Consider the following 22471-nt stretch of genomic DNA (forward strand, 5'->3'; position numbering starts at 1 on the left):
GGGGCGGCGAGCGCGGTGAGCGCGGCGGGGGCCGGGCAGCGGCTTTAAGCGGCGGCGGGGAGGGGCGGAGCGGGGCCGAGGGACCGGCCCCCCGGGCAGGGACACCCCGCACGGCCCCCCCCGGGACCGCAGCACACCCCCGCCCCGCCGCTCTGTCTCTGGGGGTCAAACTTTCTGGGTCCGCCCCAGCTGCACCGAGCGGTTCGACTCGGTGGTGAAAGCGCCGAAATCGGCGATTAAGATCGGTGGAAAGGGTGATAACACTCTCCTGGAAACAAGAGGGGGGGGGGGGGTTGAACTCTCTTCCCCACCTCGGGAATTACGGGAAAGCAACCCAGAGCAAGCGCCGATAACGATTCTGTCTGATAAGAGGATGGGTGGGAGCGCAGAGCCGCCAGCCCGTCCCCTGGGAGAAAGAGCGAGATGATAACGCGTATTATATGGAAATGGATGTAAATATCAGGCACCCCCACGGGGAGCGGCCGATATTCCCGCACAAGGCGACCCCTGAAATTCCCGGCTCGGGAAGGACCCGGGAGGCGACGGCCGGTACCCGAGGGCAGCGGGGATGGGAGGAAGGATGCTCCCGAGCCGCTTCTGCTCTCCCCGAGATTCGCAGAGCCGCAGGGCGAGGTGGATACCAGCAATTAGCAGAAGGTTAATCAACCGAAAGGAAAAAAAAAAAAAAAGTCGTCCTCCACCATCCCACGAGCAGGTTGATTCAATTTATCCGGTAGCTGGGCAGCCGCCAGAACCTATGGACAGGGGGCTCTCTGCCATATGCTCTTGGAGCACAGACAAGGTGCTCTGAGAGGTGGTTTAAATACACTCAAGTGCATTCCGAGGGACGAGGCATCAAGGCCAAAGCGGGGAGGGAACGGTTTAACAGAGCTGGAAATCGAGCAAAGCCAATTTTTTTTTTTTTAATTACAAGCCGATTAAACTTTTGAACTGACTACCACTCTATAATTATTTAAGTGCACCTTTATCAGGCGCCGATAAACACGCACCTAATGAACTTAACAGCATTTCATCTTGCCTAATGGGTTGTAAACTGTTAGATGTGCTGTGACCAAGGAACTGAGGATGTCAGCAACTACATTAACACAGAATAATTCAGTCTTTTCTCCTAGGAAAAGTTTAACAACGAGTCACTTGAGCAGGCAGAAGCAGCATCCCAGGTGTCCGAATTCAAACCTAATCGTTCCTGGGAACATTATAAAAACTTATCAAACTGTCACCACAAGTGTGCAAAACTCACTTACTTAGTACCTGAAGGTGGGAAAACACATGTAATGTTCTCAATTAAAGCTCCAATACCAGCCCCTTTACATCTGTTGTTTTCCAGTAGCTTCCATGCTGTGCAAGAAAAGAGATTTCAGAATTGCCTGATTGAACAAGGGACCAAAGGAATAAAATGGAGCAATGGACAGCAAAACTGCCTTAGTGTTAAAATCATTACACTGTTAACAAGTCCAAGAAAAAGTCTGAAAACATTTAGACATTTAAATATTTTCAGTGTACATGTGTATATATAAGTATATATATTTACATGGATAGATATAATGGAAAAATGTTTCCAAATTTATCCATTTATCCAAGTCTGGGTTTGTGGTTTTTTCTTTTTTTTTTTTTTTTGGTTGGTTGGTTAGGTTTTTTGGTGGTTTTTTTGTTTGTTTGTTTGTTTTTTGTTGTTGTTGTTTTTGTTTTCTTTTTTGTTTGGTTTTTACCCCTTTTAAATAAAGACAATTCTTTAAGAAAAGATTAACAGCTTCTAGTAAAAAAAAAAAAAAGAAATACAGGTTCAGAAAAGATCTTAGAAGCTCCTATTTGGAAGCAGGACCAAAATATTCAGTGAATTATTATGGGGTTTTCACCCTCCCCTGCCCAGAGAGGCTTTGCCATGGTCAGATAACTTACTGCTTGAAGCCACTGGAGCCTTATTTCCATAGGCAGGAAAAGACGACACACAGTGGGAAAGCTCCAGGTTCTGTCAACGTTTTTTCTTAAATAAATGACACAGAAAAGGGATGCACGTTGATAGTTAAACACTACAAAGGAAACAAAATATATCCCAAGGTCTTAGTGAAAACCTTGATCAGTTCACTTACAAACAAGTGGACCAGTATTAAGGAACTTCTCCTGTTACGTTTTTCTGTTTCTCAAACCAGGTAAGAATGTCAATCTTCTTTCCAGCATTAAAAATATAATATTTTATAATATTAGTTTTATAGTTTTCACGTGGTTACACGAAAACCTGAAAATTAACATCTCACTTTCCAGAATAACTGAGGTAAATCTCTGTGGAGGTTAATAAATTAGCTTACTGGAAAGTGTATTTTTTTGTTATCCATCTAATCTGTACAGAAGCTCAAGAGGCTTTATAAACCCAGAAATTATCATTTCTCCCCCATCATAACCTTTTCACACAGAAGGGCTCTCGAAGCCAGCAGATATTTACCACTACTCAAAGAGGCCAAAAGTAGTCTGAAAAAACACTTTCACTTGAGGGACTTGGCAGCAAAATACTTCATCTCCCACTTTTCACATGGAACTGGATGACAGGAGGCTCCACCTAGAGATCACACACTAGAAATTCTTCTGGAGGAACGAAAGTTTCGATGCTGCTGTCAGGGATCCAGGGATGCTGTGACATCCAGCTCAGCCCTGCAAGGTGACTCTGCACATCTGGGCACACGTGGAAAGGCTGGGAAGCAAATAAAAGATAAAAAAAAGAGGAGACTTGGCTGGAGAGGAAGGGGTTAAGGTGACAGCCTGGGTCCAAAGGGTTCTGGCCAGAAATGAGGCTGGTGGAGGTTTGAGAAGGCCAAAATGCCTCCAGTTGGAGCAAATTCCAAAAGCCTGGACTTTGCAGAGCTTTTATAGGTTTATTATGTCTGCGTTACCATTTTGCTTCATTCCTTAATGGCTTTCTCCCAGATTTTCTGGGGGAAAAATGTAACATCCCTACTCCCACCTCCCAAAAACCCAGGACTTCTCCACTTAGTTTAACATAGTAAGAGAAGCCTTAACAAAGATTTACTCCAAAAACCCCTTTTTAAGAACATATGCTGGATTCATTGCTACATACAGAAAAAATGCTGTTGCTTTGAAAGGGAATGGTTGCAAACCAGGGAATTTAAAGCTCCATGTTCTTTTCCAGATGTGATCTAGCCCCGGTGCTTGACAAGCATAGCTGTTGGCATAATTTACAAAATAAATGAATGATCAGGTTGTCTTTTGTAATGCCTCACCTGAAACCAGGTCACCTGCCCCAAGAAACACTTGCTAATCTGAACAAACTCTGTGTTTGTGTTCAGGTGGTGTTTTCTTACTGTCAGAGGGCAAACCCACAAGCAGGACTGCAAATATCACACTACAGACTGCAAAACAAGCGTTCAAACTTCGTAATTTACAGAAAACAAACTCGCTGCTATGAAAACTTGCAGCAGACACCTACCTGTTGAGAACAGACTGACTCAGACTGATCCCAGTGTGCCCGGGTATCCTTCAGGAGACTGGAGGTGATGGGAATGCAGTGCAACAGAGTGGTTTAAATTCTTAACAGATGTGTTCACTGCGCACATCGATATGCAAAATTAAACTCGTTTTAAATGCAAATCCATAATTACAGTGTGAAAAGTACCACTTTGAAGAGCAGGATTCGACTTCTACTACATCATTAGGTAGTGCCTTTACAAATGAGTACCAGTTTCTTTTCCTCGGAGGTTGCACAGAAAATCTGACCTGTCCAATCTGATAGGCAGACAGTGTGTGGGACACGATTCACTTACAGAGCAGCACTCAGGTTTAACTCTTCCAGAGAGCTGCCTTCAGTATTTCACTGGAAGATCTCAGAAGTACTTCAGCAGCTTACTGGCTTGGAGCATCCAACAGTTAAAGAGGCAGTTCTCCAAAACACAGATGAATATTAAGACATTAAGTGAAGCTGATAAAAGGTAAAACTGTACATAGCACAGAGGGCTTCAATTTTCTAATTTGAGCTTTTAGACTAAATTTCCCTATGCAAATTTCCCCTTAATTTTTTTCTTCTCTCTCACATCTATTTCATAGGGAACCGTTAAAAGAACAGTGATGTTTCTATCCCATACCTTCAGAGTGCATATTTTAGGAGTGCTCAATAATTATTTTTCCAGAAAAAATTATTTTTTCCAGAAAAATTATTTTTCAATAATTTTAAAACAGACTTACTATGAATAAAAAATTTGCTTTTGAATATCAGTATTTTCTACTAATACAGCCATTTTTATGACAGGAGATACTCTCTGATGCCATGTGCACTATTAAATCCTGAGCCTATTTATGCAATTGCAAAACCTCAGAAGTCAAAAAGTAAGATGATTAAAATGGCAGCTGTTAGCAAAGAAGGATGGTTTAAACTGGTGCCCTCCTTCAACCTGCAGCCCCAATTCCACTGTTCTACCTCCAAAATTCCCATCTTTGTGTACTTTGTCTACTGAAAGCAGCAGATGCTTCTTTCCAGTCCCACAGCTGAGGGGACTGTGCTCTGATGAGACATTTTAAAGGTCTTTCTGGCCACAGAATCACAGAATGATTTGGGTTGGAAGGGACCTTAAAGCCCATCCAATCCCACCCCCCTGCCATGGGCAGGGAAACTTTCCACTAGCCCAGGTTGCTCCAAGCCCTGTCAAACCTGGCCTTGGACACTTCCAGGGATGGGGCAGCCACAGCTTCTCTGGGCAACCTGTGCCAGGGCCTCCCCACCCTCACAGGGAACAATTTCTTCTTTATGTCTAATCTTCTGTCTTCAATCAATTTGCTGCTACTGCTGTTCAAAGCTTACAGGGAGCAAGAATTAGAAAAAACACACAAGACACCCTAACAACAAAGGTGGAGCAGTCCAGTGACTCAGCAACTGGAGTTCCAAGATCAATCTCTATATATGAAATGTACTTTAAAAGCAAATGCCTGACTTGGATAATTTTTAAAGCTGGAGCATGACCCCTAGGTGGTGCTGACATCCTGTTATTCCATGAGGGTAAGGCATATGCCACTTTATTATATATCTTGGACCATTACACCCCTTGGCAGCCACCTTCAGGAATGTGGACTGCAGAGTTAGCAGTTACAATTTCTGTAAGTGCCTTATTTTAACACAGTGGGTTTAAATCTGTAACCACACAGAATGATTTGATTCCCTCTTCAGCAAAGGGGCACAGAGTTCAGTCAGATGTGGCAGTCAAAGAGGAATGTAGATAACTGTGCACGTTTCTCAGAGAGAACCTTTCTCATGCAATAGTATAAAGCCAGAAAAATGCATGTTACATTTTGTTCCCCTGGGGGGAGGGGGTGGTTTTCCCCTTTCAGATGGAGCCTGAGTGTTTCTAAATATTAACTTCACACTACTATGCATCTTCCCTTCCTCTGATGCAAAAGTAACCTGATCAATACCCTCTGCATAACACATAAAACTTCCACAGAAGAAACAGAACAGCAAAAGAAAACCAGCTCATTCTGTTCACCTTCTTTCTTAGGCTCCACAACCCGATCAGATTTGAAGAATTAAAATGATGTTACAGCTGGATAAAAGATAATCTGATCTCTTACATGCTGAAAAGGAATATATTATTCTGGTAAAACATTTAATGTGGTGCAAAGAAACTCAGCCAGATGTTATTTTAAGTTACCCAAACTGATTTATTGACAATTTAAATGTGACATATTTACAGCACTGTTTCTAAAATAATTTAACAATTTCATAGATTTATAAAAGTACTGATAAATAGGAGACCCTGACAATTACCAACCACAAATATTTTGCTATGCTACCGAACTACATCAGTAGTTCTTTTCTTTTTTCTCTTTTTTTCTTTTTCCCTCTTTTAAAAAGTCCCATAATGGAGCTGCTTTACCTCCACCCAATGTTTAAAATTGCCAATACCAAAATATATTAAAATGACCATGCAGTGTGAAAGCTGTACCAGAGCAAGTGAATTCAGATGTTAGACTACAGTAAAAATATTTCAATGCAAAGTGTCTTCCACACAGAATGTACTTGTGAAAAAATAAGCTTTTAAAGAGCTATTGTTTTATCTTTATAGAAATTAAAACCTACAATACTAGTACAGACATTTACAGTAACTTCCAATTCTGTGCTAGTTTTCACATATATCTAAAGAGTCAAACAAAACCAGTAATTTACAGATACCACTGCCTTAACACAGTGGTTAGTTAGCTTATGGATAAAATAAAAAACAAAAAGAAGGTGCTGATATAATTTAAGGTTTTGAAATTAACTATATTCCATCCTTATATGACACCAATTATTCTATCCTGGGATCAACAAATTGCTGTGGTAATGCCATCCATACCTCTCAAGCAGGAAGTCAGTTTGGAAGTCGGAGAGAAGATGGACTTGAATGATATGTATATCTCAGGTTCCAGGAGACAAAAAAGGTATTGCAAAGCTGGACAATCTGAATCACAGTAAGCAGCAGCACGAGATATTTGTGGGGGGGGGTTGATTAAAGCAAACATTTTCTCAAAAATGATGAAAAGTACACACCATCTAATCCAATACTTGAAATGTAAAGGTTCTCCTCATTCGCATCACTGATGCCCCATAACACAGTGTACACACACAACAAATACTCACTTTTTAAACACACATATTGCACAGCCAGTGGGTGCAATACCAGAACACTGGTATCCCTAACATAAGCCTCCTATTTTAAATAGCTGTTTCAAACTATGCTATCCAGAGCAACTCCAAGCCAACGCTCAAAACCATCGGGAATGGTTTGTGTACTTAACTAACTCAAAAGTGTTTCAACAGCGTGAGAGAAAACACAGGCACTTCAGATTATTAGTGCACCAAAAGTTATAGGCCACGATTGCAGGACTAGGAACAGTTCAGTACCAATAACAACAAAACTAAACAACGAGGTCTTCCACTGAATCAATAGAGAAACAAGAACTGTTCACAAAGCACTGGTAAGGAAACCACTCTCAAAACAGTAAATGATACATTTAAACAGTTAAGGAAACATAATTGCTGCAAAGCCTAATGTAACACAAACCCTACTTAGTTCAAAAGAGTTAAAGTGTCCAAATTCCAAAGTCCAATTTCTCTTCTCCCCCCCCCTCCAAAACATCACTACGTGCAGTCCATTGAAATCCAAATGTGCAAAAAGTTATAACCCACCTTTAGGAGTGCATCAAAAATAGGTTGACTAGTCAAAATATTATTTTAGTGGAAATTTTACAGCACCATAACTAGAATTCCACGGGAGTTCAGAATTCTTGTTCTGATAACAAATCAGTTGACACTGCTGATACTAAAGAACAGAGGAAACATTTTGTGCATTTCCTGATATCTGAAAGTCATGGAGAGAAACAATTCTCATTTATGCCTAAAATCTCGCTGTAGTTCAAGGTGAAATTAAATAATCACATTTGTTGGCAATAAGTTCTCCATAATATAGCATTAGTTGCAAATTTAGTAAATTTGCCAGATTGGGAATTAAAAATTGCTGGTACTTTGGTTACTTGCAGAAGTACTTTTTTTTTTTTCTTTGTACGTGTTTTGGGTTGGTTTTTTTTCTGAATTGTGCAGTTTGGCCCCTCCCAAGTAAGTGATTTACTATCAGGCTTTGAGAAAACGCCTAAGGTCCATTTCTGACCCTCAGCTGAAAGGCAAAATACAAACACATTATATATACACGTGTGTGCCCACAAACACACACACACACATATATATATATAACATCAGTGTTCCGGTTCTTTGTTCTCATTTCCTATAATTTTCTTTGGTTCCAAGTCCGAGCAAGGAAATTAGAGGACCGAACAAATGGATCATTCTCCAAACGCTTCCATCCCTACACATCACTAACTGGAAGGCTTGCATCATCCAGATCCACAAGGCCAGGATCCTGTTCCTGAGTGCCATTTTTACTCCGGGGTTCCCAGAGGCCCCGGTCAGTCACTTTGGAAGCTGATTCTCTTGGAGCGACAGCCTGGATCTTGTAGCTCCCTGGCCTGGCCTTGGTAAAAGACTCGTGAAATCCTCGCTTCTCCAAGGCAGGGGGTTTGGTGTGAGGGGCTGGGACCAGAGGGCTGGAATGTGAGGAGGCTGGGGCTGGGCCGGCAGGACGGACAGCATGGTTGGGTTCGGAACAAGGCTCGGGATGCTCCTGGAAGAGAAGAGGACGCGTCAGACGAAGCCGCTGACGTCGTGTTGGAAAGATGCAGTTTCAGATTTCAACTCTCGGAACCGAAACAAAACAACAACAACAGAAAAATCGAGACAGAAAATAACACAAAGCGAAGCATCAGCCACGGCAGCAGGAGGCAGGTGCTTTCTCCAGGCGGTGTATTACTACGTGTGAGCTCACAGCAGGATGTGACAGCAACATCAGTTTCTTCATTTAAAGACATTAAATTTCTTAAATCAAGCACAGCAGCTCTTTAGACTTTGTAATATAGTCCAGCAAACTGAGGCTGCTTATTTTACTGAGGTGTTAAGTAAGCTTTTGAAGATAAACACTTCAAAGGCCATTGCAAGAGACATCTTGCCAAGAGAAAAGTGTATTCAAACCTATTCATATAAATCAAGCACTTGTATCCTAAATCCTGGAGTAATGGACATTTTACTGTTCCCTCTTCTTGGGGTAACCACATCCCCAATGTCTTCCAGGGACCAAACAAACATAGTAGTTTTTTTATGCTATCAAGACTGTGTAACAATTCCCAGAGCTAATGGACCTAGAAAAGAAACTGATCTTTAAGCTATTCCTTCCAATTGTCAAGTTATTGTCTTGTGTTTATCATTGTTAACTGCCGGTCTGTCGGCCTTTAAATAACTGAAAATAATCTTCCGCCATTTACCTACTGATAGAAAAGAGTTCCCAGACTATCTAGGTCTGATTTAATTATCTAAAACACAGGCACAGAGTGCCATTTTAGATATTTTAGGGCAGGCTGCCCAACCTACAGCTCTATCTCCAGAACCAGGAGTTCCTCAGGTTGTGCAGCATTATCTGTCAGTTCTGCAGGGATGTCTCAAACCCCTGAACACTGCTGGATCCAGTTTTACATGCTGTGATCCAAATGCTGTGTGACAACGCAGTGAACTGTGTGTGCATCAGGAGCTGCAGCTGCTGCCACTTCTGCCATCACCAGTGTTAGTCCAGGAACTCCAGGAGCCTGCCAACCCATGGGCATACACAAATCAAGGCATTTTTCAAGCACATTTGTTAGCAAAAAAAACCCATCCCAGATGTGTGTCCAAGATGCAAATACACATACTAATTGAAATACCTATTTTTTCCCAGTAGTTTTTCTTAGAATGTTACCACATACGTTCATAAATTTAATCCTAATGGATTCTGCCAAATACTACCATTATTTCTTTTTATAAAAGAACTAATATTATTGGGTGAAGCTGTGCAACTGTTTTGGGACTTCAGTTTTGTGTTCAGTTTCACTGAAGTATTTCACATTATTTACACTGCCTTATTTAATCTCATTATTCCATTGCCTTTACCTTGAGGATACTCCACTTTAAGAAAAACATTTCCTTTAGGAGAACATATGGTTCAGTGATTTACCTACTATTCTTCTTATTATTAATAATTTTACTCCAACAAATGGGGCAGAAGGGGTGTTAAGAAACACCTCTATGACTTTTTGCTAATCTGGCCTGAAGGATACTCAGATTTTACTTCCCACACTGGCTGTAATTACACAGTTAAGAAGCTGTGCTGCTGTACTGCTCCTAAGTCGCACTGCTTTGGACAGTGTATCGATTATAGGTTATTAAAGCTTCTATGTTTGAACTAATAATTTCATGCAGGGACTTACAAAGCCATGCAAATCAGGCTACAATATGATCCTCCCAAAGACTGGAGTTACAAGGTGCATGTTTTGTGTGCACGCATCTGGATTAGTCTGTGGGCAGCTTCGACCTCACCTCGCCTTTGCGCAGTTTCAAAACAAATGTAAAGTAAAATGGAAATATGAACTCTCATGCAAATCAGCTTTAGTACTTTGCTACTGCAGTGACATCAGATCACTTACATTTAAATGCTTAGCACACTTTGAAGTGTAAGTAGTGGTTTTGCCGTTTTTAGCTTTCAATTCATTTAAAAGCATGAAAAAAAACCAGTGCAAACCTGCGAGTGAACGATATTATTGACGAGTTAGTTTTCAGTAATGGTAATGACAACAGGTAGTGTTATTTTTAGCTTTTTTTTTTACAGTGCAAATTAGTCTCTAGTCGTAGCCCTCTGTGAAGAAGGCGAGTTTACATGAGAGCCCACATACGTGCTGCATTCACCAGTTCTTGATGTATACCTCTGTATACAAGGATTCGACAGCCTTCTGGCCTGCCGCATCTGGAACACAGTGCAAAGCTAAGATTAGAGTAACCTGGACTTGGGGAAAGAAGAGAACAGAGGGAACAAGAAGTGATGCAGACAGTCATAGCTACATTGCTCAGTTAGCCCCACATTAAAAAAAAAACAAACAAACCAACAAAACAAGCATACACCAGGAAAAGTTATCTGCGTATTTTCATTCCCCCCAAAATGGAACAGAATTTGTAACGGGAGGTTTTATGTAAAAGCATGAAGCAGCTCCCAAAAACACAGTTGAGAGCTTAGACTGAGTTACCAGAAACACAATATCAGTGCAAAAGTAGTCAAAAGCCAGATTTAAATTATTATATATCAGCTTATGGGGGTAATGATATATTCAGCTTATTACAAAATATCCCAGAGCCAGAAAATGAAAACCATAGCATGCAACATCTGAACTGTAAAGTATTCCATGTGCTAAATCTGGATGTACTTGGAGACACTGTGACACCACAGTAACCTTCACTACTTATCACAAGTTAATTTGTACTTTGTACTGAACATCTAGTATGGTTTAAATGCAAGCAGGTATGAAATGTTGGCTTCAGAAACACTAAGCTTTGTCACAGTGCCTCAGTTCAGTACTGGGAGATGCTGTTCTCACCACGTTTCCAACAGCAAAAATTAACTCATGCAAGCAGAAATCTCTTAGTTATTTTAAACTTGAATCTACACCTGCATGTACAATAAACTATCAACAACAGAGAATGACAGATTTAGTAGTGAGAGTTGTTAAAAACAAATCAGGATATTATCATTGCAAAATGCAGCAACTAGCAGAAACACCTGAGAGGCATTAGAAAGTTTCAATTTAACTTCCAAACTACTAGTAGTGACAAAGATCATACTGAACTCAGAGGAACTTTACTAGGTTAGCACTTGCATTATCTACAGGTTCAAGACAAACAATGCACAGCAAGTCACGTACAGGTAGGACTAAGCCAAGGGCTCAACTAAAAACACTGAGTATTTTATGCCAGTCTGTACAAAAGTTCATGCAAAGAGGCTACATTACTACAGGACAGGAGAGAGGAAAGGCAAAAGTTAAAAAAACAAACAGTAAGAACTTAATGTGCACAAGTGAACATCAGCTAATCACATCTTCTGTGAGGTGCAGAGTGACATACGGAGGCTGCTGATCTCCCAGGTCCCCGCTGTGCTACAATGGCCCCAGAAATCGCCTTTATCCAACTGTGCATGTCCTCGGGACTGTCAGCCTGCAGCAAACAGCACACATGTCATGGTCAACACAACTCAGCTTTCCCAGTGTCCTGATCACCTGCACCAGAATAACAGCCTAACCCTGCTTCACTCAAAGCCATTGGAAATTCTGTTTCTTAACCCGGACGTTTTTGAAGTTCTTACCCTGAATTTACTGTTACGTTTATAGAGTTATATAAAACAATAAATAAAACATACTGAGTATCACCTTCCCCCTGAAAATCATGGCATAAAGTAAAGAAGCACTTCTATTTCAAAGCTGTACTTAACTACGGCAGAGTCTCTTGGTTTTGCCCCAAAGTTTAAAAGAAGAAATTACCTGTACATAAAAGGTTCGAGAAGTTGTTACAATTTCAAAGAGATTGTCTCTCATCATTATATCACTGTAAATGAAATACAAAAATACATCAAAAGCAAGTACAACTTTCCCACTGTATTTTAACAAGATTCTAGGATGGGCAGAGAATCAGAGTATTTGTTGCCTGACTCTTCCATTTCTTGACCACTCTACTAGTGGTTTTCTGCTAATTTTAGCCTTAAGACACTTTAATTTATCAGTGGTATGGGTGCTACTACATATGTTTCTAACTGGAATATTCTAAATCATATAGTAAGCTTAAAAATATTTACTATTCTTGTCAAATTTCTGTAAAATTTCTCACTTATATTTTGTTATGTCTTTGCAAAGTATTAGTCCTAAACAGTAGCCTGGTAAAAAAAAATTCAACATCCATCATGACTACTGCAAAGGCAACTATTCCTTAACATACTGGCATTTGGTGGGAGAGAAACAGTAGGATAAAGAATGTTCTCATCCACATTCAGACATATGATGTGAGTTAATGTCCTCTAAAGGTTTACAGATTATATAAGCAGAATAGAGACTCCTAAAACTGCTGGCTCAGATCAAACAGCACCCATGCATCTCTAACTCATGATTCCATGATATTCCTTTGTTCCGCCCTTGTCCAATGTATTTACATCCTACTGAATGTTACAACTTGGAAACACACACTAATATAGATCCCTTAAAACCAGATTTATGCACAAAAACAGGTCCTGTCCCATAAAGAGAGACTATCCCACATGCACACATCAACTGAAGTTATTAAACAGTTCTCCAAGGGGCAGTCTGGTCATGACAAAGCAGGGAATTCCATCCCCTGTAATGGCATCTGTGCTTCTCTCCTCACCTTTGTTTGCATTCCTGAACTTTATGGACCTCCTTAAGTGGTATAACCCTGAGAGGTTCCTTTTCCTGGAAAAATAAAAAGGTAAACATATTTCAGTAGAGTATACCTAACAGCTAGAACGGAGTCAGAAAGCCAGAGGTCAGGACAGCAGACTTACATAACTGAGATTTTCAAGGCAGTCACTTATGCAAAAGGTGGTGTCAACCAAAATTTAATTTGCTTTTACAAGTATTAAACTAACCATAGCACTTGCAATGAAGAGGAGGACAAATCAAGAAGTAAATTCATTCCATACCATCATGGAGACAACCACCCCTGTCCTCTTCCCCTAACCAGGTCAGAAATTTGAATCTGCCTCAAGTAGTTTATTTCAGTAAAATTGTCATTATATTCATTTGCTGTGAAATGCTAACATAGAAGGTGCTTTATTAATTGTACTACATGACATGGCTTTAAGCAAGATTAATTGTATTCTAGCCTAGCCATGAAACATCTGTGAAAGCGCAGCTATGCTTAAAATATAAGAAAATTTGTTACCACAAAAAAAAGAAATGTTTAAGTTTCACACAACAGGAAAAAAGCGAGACTATTCAAACAGAAATACTTTCACTTTTGCCATGACAGCATAATGTCACACATACTATTATTTTCCGGTGGTTGTTGCATTAAACCACAAACAAACAGCTTATTTTACCTCCTTATGTGTTTTCCTTAAGCAGTGGTACAATGGACTACTTCAGCTGGCTAAAACTTGCAGACAAAACAAAAGCTGTCAGCTCTGGAATAACTTTCTCTACCATTCCTATTACAGATACTGAAGGGATTTATGTTGTTACAGGAAACAGAATGTCACTCAAATATAACCACCCTCAAATATCAGTTTTCCTTAGATTACTTGTTTCTACAGCAGATCAAATGTAGAGAGTTTAAAACTCAATGTTTTCAGCTATTTTGCTCCTCTCATCCTCTCTCTGTTGTTCTTAGGTTCACTCATCCCCTACAATGAATTTTCAGAGTAATACATCAAAAGTGCAAGATCATCTCTGCAGTACAGACACCTGTTACAGGGAAAGGCTCAGCTCAGAAATTACCATTTCCTGGGTCTCATATTGCCTGTATTCCACTGTGCTCCACCTGGCTGACGTGGGCTCTTCATCAAACCAGGGTGAGCAGGCTGGGTGTCAGGACAAACTTCCAGTGCAAGCCAGAGTGGACTGGAGACTGCAGCTACTGGGAACCAAGTCCAACAGAAAGAAATTCTCCAGAACTAGAAGTCTGGTGCTACATTATCTGAATATGACCTCCAACTATATGGAACATTATCATGATTATGTTTCCTAACCATGGAATTCTTTGATTAACCACTATAATATGATAAAAGGACACTATATTCTCTATATATTCAGTATTTACTTCCCTGAAGAGGGATGACTCTCTTAAAATGGAAAAAAACCCCCCTGATTTCAGTATAAACTGTGAAGCAGGATCTAATTCACTGTTGTCTGACAGCTGCTCAGCCCAGTACCTTCCTCAGACTGCAGCAAGGGAATATTAACCTGAAGAACAGAAGATACTACTGGATTTTATGTTGCTCAAGGAACATGATGAAACAGTGGAAGTGTAGGCATTTCTACCATCTAGTATTCTCTCACACAGTACAGTTCTTCACTGAGAATTTGTTTGTGAGCCACTTGCACTCTGATTTGTTTTTTAAATAAAAATAGAGGGTTTATTACAGGTAGTGAGTCAGAATTGTTATGCTGACAGCTCAACAAAGGTAATGATGCAAGATCAAACTCCTGCTACTGTTGGATACACCCTCATTAAGAGGGGAGCCAAAGTTCACTTCAGTAACAGCCTGAAATTTGGGTTCTTGACATTTTACATCTTATGTTTGGCCTGCAAACTCAATTTACAATACTGTACAATGCAGACTTCATTCCTTTAGGTACAGGTTTTCTTACTGTTATTAAGTGTGGGATTCCTTTTTTGGTAAAACACATTGTCTGCAGAACCAGCCACCTAATTTTTAAATGAAGTCTGAAGGCATTTATCATGTGGTCAAAACGAGAGTGATGAGTGGGAAGAAAGGTCATGGAACTGAAACAAACTCTGCAAGAGTTGCTGCTGAACAGAAAATCAGAGGTTTTTGCCTGTCTTGGTTGCTCTGGTGAAACAAGTGTGTGGGAAAAGATCCCATCATTTCAATGATAAAACACTTCGTAATTCCACCTTTAAATTAAGAATTGCAAGGTTACAGTTTTGTCTCTCCCATAATGATTTGTTATTTCAAGAACACAATTAATTATTTGTGAGTGAAAAGTGACATAAGATACTAATACAAAAATCAGGGTGACTGTAGAGTATATCCTATTACTGTTCTCCAGTGCCCTGCAGATGGGTTCCCAAACAGACTGAAGTACAAGTTTATAGTTGCCCTATTTTTTGGTTTATTACAGTACAACTTAGGAGTTGCAGGAACAAGCACAGCACAGCACATTTTTCAAACACAAGCACATTTATTTAGATTTTCTTGCAACTATCACTGGAAAAATAACACACAGTTGGAAACTTACCAGTTCAGACTTGAAATATCCTATTGTGTTTTCATCTAACTGAAAGTATCTTCTCTTCCAGTTCTTCATCTGTTAAAGGAAAAGAAATAAATATTTCTACATTTCATACATAAAATAAAATATACCTACATGTCATATATTATGCATATATTGAACAATATAATTCTCATTTCTATTTATAACATATGATATGGTATAATTAATTTTATTAATAATTATTCATTTTAATAATGTATTTATTATAATTTATAGTGATTATAAATTTCATATTTTGTATGTGTGATGTGTGTGTGTATATATATATACAGTGTCCCCAAAATAATTATGCAAGGCTCTGCTCAACTTTTTTTAAAAAATTGCAATAATTAAAAAATCTGGAAGCTACTATTTACTATTATAAGATTTATTCAACTTGTAGAAACTCAGCAGCACAAATATCCTGGAGGAAATATTAATTACAGGTTTCTAGTTTATTTTTAACTAAAAAGGGAGCATTACAAAAAGAAGCTTCATAATTCAAGATAAAATGAGCCTGAGAACTCAAAGATGCATGTCTTGCTTAATCTGAACTACCAATTCCTTCTTTTAGCAAGGCATCATATGAATAGTTCCACTTGTGTCAATCAGTCTGAGAAGTTGTACAGTTCTTCCTCTGAACTGAAAAGTCAGCTTTTTGCAAACATTTTAGTGATTTTAAAGGCCTGCATTGAACTTCTGTCTTAATTTAGAGGTTTTTAATAAGCAAAATAAAAATCTCTACATAACTGTAGAAGAGAATTCCCAGTTGCATGCACTAACCGTAATGTGAAAGTCTGTGCACACACTTTGCCTCTCTAAAATATCTTCAACAACATGACACTGAAGAAAGTCATGAAAAGAAGTAAACCAGACATAAATCAAATGCTAGAGGAGGATAAGTTTTATCTTTAGCCAATCTTAATACTGTCAGTTGTAGTAATGTTTCTGGTAATTGTGTGGGTTTTTATTTAATCATCTACTTGATCAGTACAACTACCACCTTAGGACCATTGCTCTTGATTGTTGAAACACACTGATCTCCCACACTTACCACGGCTCCTTGTTTCACACAGTAACCAGCTTTGATAATAGCATTATCTGGGGGGTGCTTAGCAGCAAAATAGGGAAGGTGACTTTGTGACCGCTTCAAATAACTCCTGTCAGCCCCTTCACTGCACTCACTGACTTCTTCTTTCTAGAATAAAGTAGGAAAGTAGAAAATACTCAAGTTTTATTCTAAAGATCAAAGAATAACTATACTAGTTATAACAGGAAATAATTGTATCATCCCATGCTCATAAATCCCATTGCCAATTTGAAGGGACAAAATATTTTAACCGATTTCCAGAGGCAACTGAGAGGCCCTCTGAGCAAGAGGGGAAGCTGACAGCTACACTGTGATCCATAGCACTGTAAAAACACAGCTTGCTCTACAAAACAATAACCCACTTGTTTGAAGGGTGTTACCTGGGTAGGTGTGATGATGGGAACACCACCAACAATTTCTGTCCTGTAAGAGACTTGCTTCTTTCCACCTGGGCTTTCAGCTTGACGATTTGCATTATCCATTTGACACAGAGGATCTGACTGCTTTGGTACCTGGAAGTGCAATGTGACAACTGACATAAGTTTTATGAAGACTTAAAAAAGCCCAAAGCATTTCTCGAGAATTCTGCATTTGTCTTCAGCAGGATTTAACAAATGTTCTCCCATTGTAAAAGGTCAGAAATAGCTTACACGAAAATTTGTCATAATGGCTATGGTGTAATGCTCAGAAAACTGGTGCCAAGAAAGACATTTCACTGGATGAAATCAACTGCAAGCTTTGCCATAAGTTCTACATTTGATAGTCAAGAAGCACTGCTACTTTGTAGAACTGGTTCTTAACTTTTCAGTTGCTTTCAGTTTTAGTTATAAGTGCTTTATACTGGAAACATCCCAGGGCCCTTTGTCACACAGGATGTCTGACCAGTGTGACATGTGTCCTCACAGGTACTTGGCATGAAGGCTGCGCATACTGCCCCCATTAATCCTACATATATTGCTAAATTCTGTCCAAAATGACTCTACCTACCTATTTCTAACTATCATTAACTATTAGATAATTATCTCAAATGTGGAACTAAATCAAAACTTCACAGGAACTTTTTCCCCAGTAAGTGTTTTGATCTAAAATGTTTACTCAAATTTCTGAGTTCATGCAGGAAGTAAAATTCTTTAACCTAAGAAATGCACTAACTGGCTACCTAAGACATTCTTATTCGTAATCTCCTTACACCCCTAATATTAATATAGTAAATTTGAAGAGATCAAGTCTCACATACAAATATCCCAGCCAGCAACCTACTTGGGTATTTACAGAAGACACCCAAAGTCATTCAGAAACAAGGGACACACAAATTGTCTTTACACAGTGAAATATCATCCAAGACTGTGGCACACTGAAATCTTGAAATTGAACTGATCCAGACAAAAAATGAAGCTACTTTACAGTCTGCTGTGACTCTAGTTCCTATGCCTGGGACTGCTTATTTTACAAAAAAAGCAGCCTGCAAAGAAGTACAAACAGTCCTGAGAGCCCAAGTGTCAGCCCAGGACAGCTGGGCTGGCCAAGTAACGTGGCACTCAGCAGCTTCATCCTCTCACTTCCACTGTCCCCTTCTCTGGTGACTCCCAGAAGTGAAGGGAGTGACTCCATTCCCAGTCAAGTCTGGCACTGAGGGACAAGGCACTCCCTAGTGCACAGGGCTTGTAGCTACAGCTTTATGGGCAAGTGCTCCAATTGCCACAAACTCCTGCTTAAAATGCTGCAGACCAACCCCACAACCCCCTCCTCACACGAAGGCATTTTCCAACAGCACTCAGGCACAGGTACACAATGTGCTGGGCTGCAGAGGCTCACAGTCATTCCCAAATTATCAGCACTCAAGAGCACTAAAATATGCAATGAATCTTGGAGGACTACAATCTACAGCAAGTAATGCTCATGTGAAAATGAATAATTGAATTAGCTTAATTATTTGATTAAATAATTGGCCGTACTAAATAAGCTGCGAACAGATTAACAGTTCAAAGACTTATTCCTTCAAAGACAGAATGCTGATGATTTCACCAGCCATTTAAAAATGCAAGTTAAACACATGGTAATCAGTGTTGAGACTATATTTTAAATTGATGCAATTATTTATTTATTTATTCATCCTGTTTCTTGAACTGGAAACAACTCAAGCCTGGTTGTGGTGTGCCCTCCTCATGAAAAAGCTTTTCGTTTCTGAGGGTTTTTTATTTATCCTTAGCAGTAATGTTTTTATAACTCCAAAGAAATGGCTACTTCAAAACAAAGCAAACAACTCATATAAACATCCTTAGATACCCTAAAAATGAGATAGTTACTGACAACAAATACAAATATGTGCACCCATGCTCAGAACCCCTTATTTGTCAGGGTATGCTCTCAAAACTGTTCATCGTCATCACTTCCCCCAAACTGGAGAGAAAACAAAACCATAACTTCTGCCTCCTGAAAAGACTGAGGTAACACATGGGGTTTTCTGTCACAAGGTAATGAGTTGTCCTGGTCCAAACCAGAAAATAATAGAATAATTTAACATCTTCCAGAAGGACCACTAATGTCTCTTTGCACACATTTAACCTGAAATCAGGAGAGAGCCTTTGGAACTCGGTATGATGTGTTTGCTCAATATTTTAGTGATACTTTAGGAAATACCAAATTTTGACAACAGGCAAAAGTATGTGTACCTTTTAATTGCTTGCAAGTGTCTTCTAGATATTTCAATCAATATTAAATGTGCACAGTTAATTTTAAATTATTAGAAAACATCCTATGCTGTAATTAAAAATACAATCAAGCACATTTTTGTCCGATTTCCAAAATGTAAAATAAACTCAAATTCAGGGGGAGTTTCTTTAAGACTTGGAAAGCAGAGCCATGACTTGTTTGTGGTGATAAAAACTGGAGGCAAAGGTTACACATAAGCACCTTGAGACAGTCACCATTTGAAAGCATTGCTAAGTATCAACTCAATCACTTACTGTGATTTTGGTAGCTTTGTTCAGAACATTTACCCATTCAACTAGGTCCTGCTGATCATTGGCTTGTAGAAAGTATTTTCTCATCCCTGCATTCATAACTGTTAAAAACCAGTATGAAACGTTAACAACACTGACATTTAACAGCAAACTTAACATCATCCTGAAAAGATCTGATTTCAGATGAAAAATCAAGTTGAAGTATTCAAGTGCTCTGCTACATTTCCTTTCAGAAAGTCACTTTAAGATATGTATATCCATTTGGCAGGATTTCTTTATTCTAAAAAAACAAATAATAATTTAAGCTCTCCACTTAAATGGCATCATACAGACTGTGACAACCTCACTAACATGACTATGATCACTGGGTTTTATTTTTTACTTTTTATTTCTCCAAAACTCAGTATTGATTACTAAGTAGATGATGCTCAAGACCAAGCAACTTGAAAATAGCCAGAACATAAATCTTTCTTTTATTTTAGTGACTCGGCAAAGAAAGTATATTTTAATAAGTTGATATCTCTACTGTCAACACCCAGCATCCTTTATCCAAAAAGGACAAACATATTTCTGTGTAACACTAAAAAAAAAAATCATGGGTAGTTTGCTCCCACATTTTAAGAACTTATCTGGAAATAGGTTTTAAGGTGAGCAGTGAGAAAAACCCTCCTGGAATTCTGAAGCATTGCAGCTAAAACCTGCACAGATATTGCTGCTCTACCTATAACATAACAGTCCTTCAGGTCACCACTAACAGCAAATGCAGGCCAGAAACAGATACTTTTGCTTTTCTATCATCTTTCTCCCCAAAGTGGATGGTTTGAAACAAACAGCATTAGATGCCAATATAAATTCAAAACACAAAACCGTATAATGAGTTGACTGAAACAACAACTCCTGGTAGTTGAATAAAATGACAACAAATTTATATTTTTCCTTTAAAAAGTATAAAAAACCACTTTAATAGACTAGAGATATTTAAAGCTTTCAGCCAGCAACTTGGATAATTAAGGCGTTTTAGAGCTGGCCAACTGACAAGAGCAACTTTACAAGTGCTGAAGACAAATCCCTCCACACATACATGTGCAGAGGAATCTGTAGATGGCACTGAGCTGACACACTTGCCTAAAACCCCTGCAGCCCTACACACACGATTTACCAAGTGTTTCACAAGCTCCAACACAGAGAAGGTACCCCAAACAAATTATTTTTCTTTGATGCAGCAACAGAGGCTGCAATTTAACTCGAGAACAGTGGTTGACAGCATTTCTAAATCAACTGTTTTATCAGTGAAACAGATTAAAACAGTTAAATTTCTCGTCTTCATAGCTGACAGGCAAGCCATTTATTAATGCCTCAAAAATTTCAGACATCTGAAAAACAGCTCTGACTTACTCCTCATTCAGCTGCAATATGAAAAAATACAGAAACACTTTATGAAGAAGCCAACATTTCCCTCATACTAAATAAGAAATAGTGAATACAAGCTGTTTTTAAAAATACACTACCAGCTTAGACAGTAACAGAATTGCAGAACACAATCTTTCCTTCAAGTTTCTGAAGAATGTACTTGATGCACACACCACATGCAAGAACTTACCAAAACAGAACTCTGCCTTTGGCCTTAGCTTAGTTGCATCGCTAACCTGGGAGGGGAATTAAGATTATAAGTGTCACTGTGCATACAAAATATACATCAGATATCACAAGTTCTACTCTCTTTGAAGTGGCTAAATTCAAAGATTAGCAGCACAGCAAGCTGGTTAGGTATAATGATATACAGATATAACAAAAATACTATATAAGATTCAGTTCAAGATATGCAGCCTATGGTAAGAAGACAGTTTAAGACATATGTCCCTACACCTTAAATTTAAGGATTCTTTACCAGACAAGTGTTGAAATCTGAAAACATAACACTTTTATACTTGCATTTTGGTTCATTAACGTAAGAATAATGGTCACTTTTCTTCAGGGCTCTCTAAAATGTCAGTGCTGGGGGAGGAGAGAAGCAGGTGTCCTGTTTTGAGGGAGGTGTTGACATTTTTACATTTTAGGGCACCTCTGCCAGGGGTGGGGGAGAAGGCAAAGCAGACTTTCTTAGTTCACAGTTCTTTTTCACACATATTTAGAACTGGCTGTATAGAGAGTAATGAAATATTTCTGTCCTGTCTATTAAAGATCATTACTACCTGCAAACTATCAGTCCCAAAGACTTATTTTCCACTTCATAAGTGGCCTGTCTTTTCACCAAGACTAACTGGAATTCCTTATAATACTTATAAAGAATTGAAATACAGCTCAGAACTGTTAATTCTACGCTGCACAAAGAACTGCTACTTAAATTCACTACACAAACCTAAACAACATGGTAATTAATCTGTTCTTATTTTAATCTGAACTTGTTGAAGTGTTTGTAACACTTCCCTAACTCAGGAATAGCACACATACAATAATAGTAAGTAAGTGGCACTGACTTTTGTCTGAAGTTGAGGCTTGTGACAGATACACCAAGAATTTAGCAACAAGTGTCTTACATATTATCTTACCTTTGAAATATAGGTAAGTTTAATGACCCCAACAGGTGGAGATCCAGAGGGAAGATTCTGAAACAAATCACATATGTTACAAAGTGAAACTGGTTTATTCTCACATCACAGGCAGTGTTTATGCATAAAAAGCAAATAATTCCACAAACAAAAAGAAAATCCTACGTCTTTTTATAGACAATGCACAATGTATGCTTGAAACAGGATCTAAACTACTTGTTTATTATACACACATCTGTTAATCAACTAAAAACAGAAAGACTGCTAGAAACAATACAAATAGTAATTGTTTCAGAGGTTTATGTATTTTACTAGAGGAAAAAGGATTCTTGTGGGTCTGCATCCAGGAAATCCGGAAAGAATACTTTTTCCTTAACAGATGTTGGAATCTCGTGTACTTTGACCAGGGCAGGAGGAAGGGACAAGAAGTGACATTCATCTGTTATGTCAGAGACTTCAAAGGCCAT

The 22471-nt window shown here is 38.9% G+C and overlaps 1 protein-coding gene across 7 annotated transcripts in view; it reads right to left on the reverse strand.

The window, feature by feature from the left end:
* Positions 1–5658: 5658 nt before the first annotated feature.
* The window catches only part of PLEKHA1 (pleckstrin homology domain containing A1), a 32700-nt gene continuing 15887 nt past the window's right edge, over positions 5659–22471 (reverse strand). For 3 of the 7 annotated variants that reach the window (XM_027655144.1, XM_027655143.1, XM_027655145.1), the window contains exons 3-13: positions 22005–22061; positions 21056–21101; positions 19459–19556; positions 16873–17004; positions 16457–16600; positions 15388–15456; positions 12812–12876; positions 11938–12001; positions 11525–11614; positions 10336–10410; positions 5659–8174 (exon numbers count right to left, since the gene is read on the reverse strand). In XM_027655144.1, the coding sequence (XP_027510945.1) occupies positions 7860–8174; positions 10336–10410; positions 11525–11614; positions 11938–12001; positions 12812–12876; positions 15388–15456; positions 16457–16600; positions 16873–17004; positions 19459–19556; positions 21056–21101; positions 22005–22061 (1155 nt within the window). In that variant the 3' untranslated portion in view covers positions 5659–7859. Of the gene's footprint in view, positions 8175–10305; positions 10411–11524; positions 11615–11937; positions 12002–12811; positions 12877–15387; positions 15457–16456; positions 16601–16872; positions 17005–19458; positions 19557–21055; positions 21102–22004; positions 22062–22471 lie in introns of all 7 variants that reach the window. The other 4 variants (XM_027655147.1, XM_027655148.1, XM_027655149.1 and 1 more) reach the window with 4 other exon arrangements.

This window comes from Corapipo altera, unplaced genomic scaffold (assembly GCF_003945725.1).
Source record: "Corapipo altera isolate COAL_440 unplaced genomic scaffold, ASM394572v1 180, whole genome shotgun sequence".
Taxonomy (NCBI): Eukaryota; Metazoa; Chordata; class Aves; order Passeriformes; family Pipridae; genus Corapipo; species Corapipo altera.